The sequence below is a fragment of the Lepidochelys kempii genome, chromosome 15 (genome assembly GCF_965140265.1).
Source record: "Lepidochelys kempii isolate rLepKem1 chromosome 15, rLepKem1.hap2, whole genome shotgun sequence".
Taxonomy (NCBI): Eukaryota; Metazoa; Chordata; order Testudines; family Cheloniidae; genus Lepidochelys; species Lepidochelys kempii.
This window is the reverse complement of record NC_133270.1, coordinates 6,298,127-6,307,288: the sequence shown is the minus strand read 5'-3', so window position 1 is coordinate 6,307,288 and position 9,162 is coordinate 6,298,127. Positions and strand designations below refer to the sequence as shown.

The following is a 9,162-nucleotide window of genomic DNA, read 5'->3' as shown; positions in this document are numbered from 1 at the left end:
ACCATCTAAAAGTGATATTTGAAAAAGCCCATTTTCAAAAGTGACAGGCACTTAAGATCTTAAATCACACTGAAAGTCAGTGAGACGTGGGCTCCTAAGTCACATACAAAAATGGAATCTAGGCACTTCTGAAAATTTCACTCTAGACCACAAGGGACAACTCATGGGTTGGAGGAAGGGAGCAGCCAGTTTACAAAATCCTAGGGTCACTTCGCATTTCAAATGTATCGCTGCAGAAGTTTATGGCAGCTTTTAGAGTGGGGCCTAGTGACTGCAATCTAAGGAGGACAGGGATCCTCTCAGTTTGGCAATAGCTCACCCACAAACCAACTGGTTATTGAAACAGACACAGGAAAGAGCAGCAGAGGCAGCTGTCTATGTAGCAGAGGATGTTTTTATTAATGTGCCAGAAAATCTACATGCTGTTGTACAGACATGTCCATAAAGTTACTTATAAACAAACCACCAGCATACAAAATCCTGCAGCGTTTCCTCCCTTATCCCTACAAAATGATTGTCTTTGTAGTTACGGTAAGTCAATGTCTAAGACAGGGATGGGGAGGACAATTGGAAGGGGATGCCCCGTACTCGAACTTTTTTTTCCCTTGTGACTGTTAAGTCATTTGGAAAAAGTAACCTCTACAAACCACCTCAGTTTAAAAAAAAATACAGTGCATATTTCAGGCCAGATCAAAATCTCAGCAATAAAACCACAGAAGGCAGAGTAGGACTTTTAGTCTTTCAGCAATCCTGTGCACGCTTCATCACATGAGGGCGCTCTTGAAAACTCCACTCCATGTTCTGCAGGTTCATGCCCCCTTTATATAGTCCCCCTGCCCCCCAGAAGTGCAAAAAGGCCTGAATGATGGCTTTGAAAATCATCTTTTTTTACTTCCCTAACAGCTGCATTTGTTTTAAACCCTTACAATCCTGGGGCTTTCCATCCTGCCAGCAATTAATAGAAGTTGTGCTTTTGCAGCATCTAGAGATTAGTGTAGAGTGAAACACCAGAGCTAGGATTCCATGCGTAGAAGCAACAACAGATGTGCTCTTTCCAGTGCTGCTCATTAGGGAGTGTCCTGGATGTGATATACACAATTTGGAAAATGGCTGCCATTTCTCAAGAGGGAAGCTCGGCAGGGCTCAGGTGTCACGTCATAACTATGGAGCCCATTGCACACAAAAAGGAAGCAGAGTGTTTCATCTGAGTATCCGATGAATTCCATAATGCAGCAGTGAGGACAAGTAGCATGCAGTGGATGCAGGCATGGTGACTACCATCTCCTTCACTTAGTCAGACCTCTCTGAACCACTTCCATCAAGGGGGAGGCTGTCAAAAGCATGTGAGACTTAAATCATCGGGAACTGGGCTCTTAAGACTAAGATGCTTTTGAAAAATCTCATCACAGGCCATAATGGGAATGACAAAGCAGCTCCTAAATGAACAGTGCAGCCAGCTGTAGAAACTCTTTCCCTTCCCTTCTCTAGTGCAATATGGTCCTTCACAGTGGGTCTATAACTCCAAGGACAAGGGGGTATTACCTTAGGATTAATGCCGTCTGCTTTAGGAGGGAGGCAGTCTCCTATGCAATAGTTTTGGAGTGCAGATTGCCAACAGGATTCCCAAAAGCTCTCACCTTCATTTAGAGGGGCGCACCCATTGGTGACAGCAAATTTCAAAGGTAAGATGCCATGGCAACCTCTCCTTTGATCTGCCAATGCACATGTGCCGTGACTACATGCTTTTATAATACTTAGCACTTTCCATCCACAGACCTTGGCGTGCTTTACGCAAGCGAGCTTCGTTCCTCCCATTGTGTGGAAACAGAAGCACTGAGAGATTAAGTGACCTTGTCCATGGTCACGGAACAGGTTTGTGACAGAGCAGAGAACAGAGGCTGCCTCTATGTATGATACAGAAGGGCAGGCGGATGGAAGAGTTGTTTTCCACATCTCTAAGTTCAGTTCTGCCATTAGAAAAACTTCCCAAACTGGCCCTGATTCCTAAATTAGTGGTTCCCAGAGCTGGCAAAGTTTTTGCCAGAGAGAAGGCAAACAAGGAGAAAAGTTCCCTTGTGGTCATGTTAGGGTGACCAAACAGCAAATGTGAAAAATCGGGACAGGGTGTGGGTGGTAATAGGAGCCTATATAAAAAAAAGACCCAAAAATCGGGACCATCGCTATAAAATCGGGACATCTGGTCACCCTAGGTCACGTCAACCTGACTGGGAAAGCAAAGGCGACATTACCCAGGTGGTGATTGCACAGAGGTGTGCATGCATATGCACACATGCCTCCCCAGCACTTCTCAACGCAGCCCCACATGAAGCTCAGTCACCAACCTTGTGCTGCAGAAGCCCGTCTCATTCTCATACCAGGCAAAGATCTTCCGCTTATAAACTGGAGGGTGGAATGACAAAGGCTCAGAATCACCATCCTGTGGAATTTGCATCTCACCTACTATCAGATCGCCGGAGTTTTGGGATTTGTCAAATGGCTCCCAGCCTGCATAGCACAGACACTGCGTAGCACAGACATCAGTACTGAACTCTGATCGCTTCAGCAAGGGCATTGCTCCCAAACTCTGTCAAGTCTCATAACTTTTAGTAAGGATCCACAGAATTACTGGAGCTCAGTCCAACAGCCTTCCTCCAAAGAACAGATTTAAGAGGTTGAATGAGCTATTCAGGAATGAAACCGCTCTTGGGAGTGTCTCTAGAACCATCAATAAGCCTAGGTAGTTAGGAAGAGGCAGAATGGGTTTAGATTAAAGTGGTAACTTCTCATCCAAGCCCATCTTGCTGGATACTAGATGGGGAGGGAAATACAAACTTGCCCCCTGATCCTTTTACTTAAGAATTAATGGGTTAAAGAAAATATATTTTAAGTACCGGACTTCAATATTAGCAGGTGGGTTCAGTATTATTTCCTTCTTCCAAAGGATTAAATATCCCTCACCCATGGCTTCCGACTGGTAAGACTAGTTGTAGGCCCGTGTCGGGGAAGCATAGGCCAGGAAGAACAACTGAGTATTCTGTACTAGATGCTCATTAGTTACAGTTGCAGCATAGGGTCTTGCTGAAGAGTTATATATTTATTTTTTGGTTCCAGCAGTCCTATTTTGAGTCCTCTGGGTCTTTGCTTTTCATTTATTCAAAGCAACTCATGATGTGTTCCAGGGGAAGAGATGTTTAAACTCCAAATTTGATTGATATACTGAATATATCTATATACATTATAAAATAATACTATGGGGTTATTGCATAGAAAGATGATTTGCATTAGCTTGGCCTAGATAACTGTCTGTGAGCGCTGCCTGAGGCCCGAGGATGGCATGGGGTTGCCGGATGGGAAGACATCTTCTTGCCACTGATACTCTTCTTTTCTGGAATGCTCTTCATACCACTCCTGAACAGAGGGAAGAACATACCCAATGAGAGAAGTCTCTTCACCATACCATTCTATTCTCCCCCATGCCCCTCTCGTTGTCCTGAACAGCCACCCTCTCCCCCTTCCCCCTTGGGGGTTGGACTAGATGACCTTCTGGGGTCCCTTCCAACCCTGATATTCTATGATTCTATGATTCCCTGTGAAACACAAGAGAACCCAGGGGTGCAATACATCTCAGATGCTTTGGCAGTAGTAAATGGCGAGGGCTTAGTTAGTTGTCTCTTTTCAGGCTTCTATAAACATCTGTTTTTCCTCCACTGTGAAGTTTGGATACAACTGGAGCTGCTGTCAGGAAAGGGTTAACTAGAGCATTGCTGTAACATTTGCAGGATGGAAGCACTGAGCTCTCAGCTCCTGGGTCCAAAGCATTAACTATCACCCCATCACTTCATATGCAGTTTGCTACAGCAGGATGCACTGGGAAATCCTGGTGAGGACGTTTAATCTTTCAGTGACATGCCTCCTTTGCAGTCATTTAAGATTCATTTGCTAAGGACAGACTGGTCATTTCACTCACTATAAACTAGAAGAGTCTCAGCAGATTCTGACCAACATTAAAGAATAGCTCCAGGGTTACACTCATTGTGGGAGCCACAGGTCATCCCACTGCTAGCAACAGAAGGGACACCAGAAAGATGCAGAGATTAACTCCTTTGGTATCCATCATCATCAAATTAGTCATGACAAATTCCTGTGGAGTTAAAGGCCCCTTCCCTCCAGAGAGGGATTTTTCTGGTGCACTCCTCAGTGCACAGCATGGGATGTTCCAGTGACCTGATCAGTTCCTTTGGTCTATGTATTAATGAGCTTACCAGTGTTTGAAAAGGCTCCTCATGTTTAGAGCGAGTCAGCAGCTTTTCAGCAAAAGGCTTTTGTTGAAACCAAAATTTTGTGGAAATGTTTTGGTTTCGCCTAAACTTCCACTGGGGAGAGCGAGTGCCCAAACACCCTCGGAACAGCTAGTTGCCCAGTGGTTTGGGCGCTCACCTGGGACATGAGAGATCCAGGTTCAAGTCCTTGCTCAATCAGGCAGGGCAGGACCTTGAACATGGAGATGCCCTAATCACACCGCTATTAGCTAGCTTGGAGCGCATGGTCAGTCTCTTGCTCTCTCGTTTCTGAAAGGTCTTTGTTTAGATCAACATTTGTTACCCATTTCAAACTGTTAATTTTTCATCAAATGGAATGCTTGTTTTCCAGTCAGCCCTGTGATTTCATACTAAGCCTCCAAGGAAATAAAATGGGGGAAGTGCACCTACAGTTTGCACTGCTCATTAGTGAGCCCCCTCCGACTGACCCAGGAGTGGTTGGGCAGGGGAGGGCAGGCTCAAGAGAAGGAAGGATGATGCCACCCCCACTGGCTCAAGTGGTATAATAGTCTATGCCCACAGCTCAACAGACTGACTGCGGGGGTTTCTTCACCAATATGCTCAGGATTGGCATGGTAGGAGCACCTCAGGGTAAAGAGGGGAGTTCAGCCTCCATAACCATGAAGACCATGGTCTGTCCATCTGAGATGGACAAGGGTACCCTATCACGGTGCTATTCAATGGAGTAAATAAGACTAATAACTGACAAGAAAGAAATTGGTAAAGACAGAAGCATGAAAACAACTGTCCTTTGCAGCAGAGACCTCCTATGTTTGAAGGATATTAGCAGGAACTGCTTAATCAGTTAATCTAGGTCTATGTTTACACTACAGCCTACGTTGGTATAATTTGTGTCACTCAGAGGTGTGAATAAGCCACCCTCGAGTGACATAAATTATACCGACCTAAGCGTCGGTGTAGACAGTGCTGTTTTGGCGGGAGAGCTTCTCCTGCCACTCGCGGTAATTAAGTAATTGCATAATGGAGTAATTAAGTCGATGAGAGAACTCTCTCCCATCAGTTTAGAGCATCTGCACCAGCAGCTGTGCCACTGTAAGCTGCGTAGTGTAGACACAGTTTAGGTGTTTCTAATCCTTATTTTTCACCTCCTGCCCTGAACTGCCAGGTGGTGTTGATGGCACTGGTAAATATGTGTTGCGTTTCACCCTGGAGAGCACTTCATTTCAGTGGCATGCACCAGTTTGTGAAGCACTTTGGCCTTTAAGGGGCTACATAAATGTAAGAGGTTATGAATATTGTGAGATGCCCTTTAAATACTATATATTCTGCAGAGCATCCGGCTGTCTGGTTCTTCTGGGTGGCAGACTCCCAACATTTAAAGAATGATTAAACATTCTAACCAATGGAAAATGTCCATTACTAATCAGAAACTTATGAGGACGTTTGCAACTCGATGTTTCCTACCTGTATCTCCTCCTCGTACATTTTCATGCTTAAGTCACTTTTGGTCCTTGATCTCCGTCCCAGAAACAGCATCGATGTTTGCTGAGAAGACAAAAGTATAGAGATATTAATAAAATGGGAAAAAGAACCCAGGTCCTCCAACAACTCCCTGCCCCACTAGGTGACAGCTAGATCAGTGGTGAGATGAGAACCCAAGCTTCCTGAGGGAGACTGTGCCTAACTAAACTTTCCTCATTTCACCTATACCCGCCAGGTTACTCAAGGGGTCTTGTTAGTTTCAACTCACACAAGCAGAGAGTAACAGCCTAAGTTACTGTGGGATCATTTTGGGTTATTTATAATTGAGGAGTATTAAGAATATCCTTACAGTTACTGGTTTAACTTTCTTATTTAAACAGTTATTTAGATGTTTCTTTAAATGGACATGGTTGAGGTTAGAGCCATTTTTAGACTTAATATCTTGAAAACTGCCTCTTTGGCAGATGTAACCTTCAAGATTCCAGTTCTGAATTTTTTCTATGTGTACAATTGCTCAACATTTCAATACCCAAGCAATGAGAGACACAGTAAGCCAACTGATACAAACGTGCTGTCATCTAGTACAGCAAGTTTGGTGTCTACAATTCGAGGGGTGGGATGGAAGGGGCAAATTCCAGCTATTACAAAAATCAGTTTAAAGTTTCCCAGCATCATGAGACACAGAGCTCTCGAAGGGAAGAGCTACAGCGTGGGACAGTTTTCAAGGTATCTTCATTTTCAGGCTTTACAATATCCCTTTTGTGATACCAGTGGTAAAAGTAATTGCCATCATCTTCAGAGAAGTAAGCTTGAAACTTGGAACTGACAGTTATATTATGGCACAATGCTTCAGAACTGTATGGACAGCTGTACAGTAGTGGGTCAGGTAGAAAACAGACTGGGCAGCACAGGTGAATTATAGGACAGTAACTGCAGTATTAGGAACTCTCAAAAACCAGAATGCTCCTTCCAGTGGGGTGAGCTGGCCAGGATGCCTCTTAGCAATGTTTATTCTGTATGGTGAGATAGGTCTTAATCTCAGGAATACAGTGGGAATTCAGGCCAGTGCCCTGGGAATTCAACTGCAGTTTCTTCAGTGCAATGAGTTTTAAGTGCTCATCTGCAGGGCACCAATCCAGAGTCCCTTCAACAGAGCAGATTCTAACAAGAGCCTCTTTCCACATATGCCCTTGGCTTTCTCTGCACCATAGCAGAAGAGCTCCTTTAAATCCCACAGCTGTGACCCAGGATGTTGCACCACAGAAGTGCAGGCATTGTGGCCTGAATCCCAGCTTCTCTCCGTACCTCATATTTGTCCATTTGTGCAACGACCTTCTGCAGCGGAGCAGTTTCAGAGGCAGCACAATTCCGTCTGAAGAGCTCAATTACACCTGCCATTTCCTCCTTGGAGATCTCCTTCTCCAGGACAATGCCATTGTCTTCTTCAGAGGGAGGGAAAGAAAACAAGGAGAAGACATTGGGAGTCACAGTTTTAATCAGCAAGGGCAATAATCCTAACGGGGTTTTCAGAGATTATAAAGTCAGAAGGGACCACTGTGATCATCTAGACTGACCACCCATATAGCATAGGCTAGAGAACTTCCCTGAATTAATTCTTGTTTGAACTAGAGCGTATCTTTTAGAAAAAAGATCCAATCTTTATTTAAAACCTGCCAATGAGGGAGAATCCATCACAATCCTTGGTAAATTGTTCCAATGGCTAATTACCCTCACTGTTAAAAGTTTCCCTAGCTTCAGTTTCCAGCCACTGGATCTTGTTATATCTTTGTCTGTTAGACTGAAGAACCCATCATCAAATTGTTGTTGCCCGTGTAGGTACTTGTAAACCATAATCAAGTAAACCCTTGGCCTTCTCTTATTACACTAAATACATCAAACTCCCTGAGACTATCACTATAAGGCTTGCTCCCCAATCCTTTCATCATTTTTGTGAGACTCTTCTGAAGCTTCATAGCACAAAGCTGGCTGTACAGGAACAAACAGGGCCAGTCAAGGTGTTGACTTATTCCTTTAGAGGCATATAGAATCACAGAATATCAGGGTTGGAAGGGACCTCAGGCGGTCATCTAGTCCAACCCCCTGCTCAAAGCAGGGCCAATCCCCAACTAAATCATCCCAGACAGGGCTTTGTCAAGACTGACCTTAAAAACTTCTAAGGAAGGAGATTCCACCACCTCCCTAGGTAACGCATTCCAGTGTTTCACCACCCTCCTACTGAAAAAGTTTTTCCTAATATCCAACCTAAAGCTCCTCCACTGCAACTTGAGACCATAACCCCTCGTTCTGTCATCTGCTACCACTGAGAACAGTCTAGATCCATCCTCTTTGGAACCACCTTTCGGGTAGTTGAAAGCAGCTATCAAATCCCCTCTCATTCTTCTCTTCTGCAGACTAAACAATCCCAGTTCCCTCAGCCTCTCCTCATAAATCATGTGTTCCAGTCCCCTAATCATTTGTGTTGCCCTCTGCTGGACGTTTTCCAATTTTTTCACATCCTTCTTGTAGTGTGGGGCCCAAAACGGCACACAGTACTCCAGATGAGGCCTCACCAATGTCGAATAGAGGGGAATGATCACGTCCCTCAATCTGCTGGCAATGCCCCTACTTATACATCCCAAAATGCCATTGGTCTTCTTGGCAACAAGGGCACACTGTTGATTCAGATCCAGCTTCTCGTCCACTGTAACCCCTAGGTCCTTTTCTGCAGAACTGCTGCCTAGCCATTCGGTCCCTAGTCTGTAGCGGTGCATGGGATTCTTCCGTCCTAAGTGCAGGACCCTGCACTTATCCTTATTGAACCTCATCAGATTTCTTTTGGCCCAATCCTCTAATTTGTCTAGGTCCCTCTGTATCCTATCCCTACCCTCCAGCATATCTACATCTGCTCCCAGTTTAGTGTCATCTGCAAACTTACTGAGGGTGCAGTCCACAACATCCTCCAGATCATTAACGACGATATTGAACAAAACTCGCCCGAGGACTGACTCTTGGGGCACTCCGCTTGATACCGGCTGCCAATTAGACTTGGAGTCATTGATCACTACCCATTGAGCCCGACAATGTAGCCAGCTTTCTATCCACCTTATAGTCCATTCATCCAGCCCATACTACTTCAACTTGCTGGCAAGAATACTGTGGGAGACTGTGTTAAGCTCTTCAGACTGGGAGATGGCAAGAGGAGCCACATCTTATCAACAAGTTAGAAAAGAACAATCAATAAGGTGATGGCAGGTATGTTGGATTGGGAGGGTTTTTCTAGTTCCGAGGATGTTTGGGGCCAAAAGGTCTGATTTTTAAAAAAAGGATCTACACCTCATAGCCTATTTTGTGCGCACTCAATTGGGAATGCAAATAACCGCAGTTACAACTGCTGCCATTG

The 9,162-nt window shown here is 44.7% G+C and overlaps 1 protein-coding gene across 6 annotated transcripts in view; it reads right to left on the bottom strand.

The window, feature by feature from the left end:
- Positions 1-374: 374 nt before the first annotated feature.
- TPCN1 (two pore segment channel 1) overlaps positions 375-9,162 on the bottom strand; it is a 69,417-nt gene continuing 60,629 nt past the window's right edge. For 5 of the 6 annotated variants that reach the window (XM_073312388.1, XM_073312387.1, XM_073312389.1 and 2 more), the window contains 3 exons: positions 7,068-7,204; positions 5,745-5,825; positions 375-3,408 (listed from right to left, as the gene is read on the bottom strand). In XM_073312388.1, coding sequence (XP_073168489.1) covers positions 3,292-3,408; positions 5,745-5,825; positions 7,068-7,204 — 335 coding nt within the window. In that variant the 3' untranslated portion in view covers positions 375-3,291. Of the gene's footprint in view, positions 3,409-5,744; positions 5,826-7,067; positions 7,205-9,162 lie in introns of those variants that run through there. The other variant, XR_012155006.1, reaches the window with a different exon arrangement.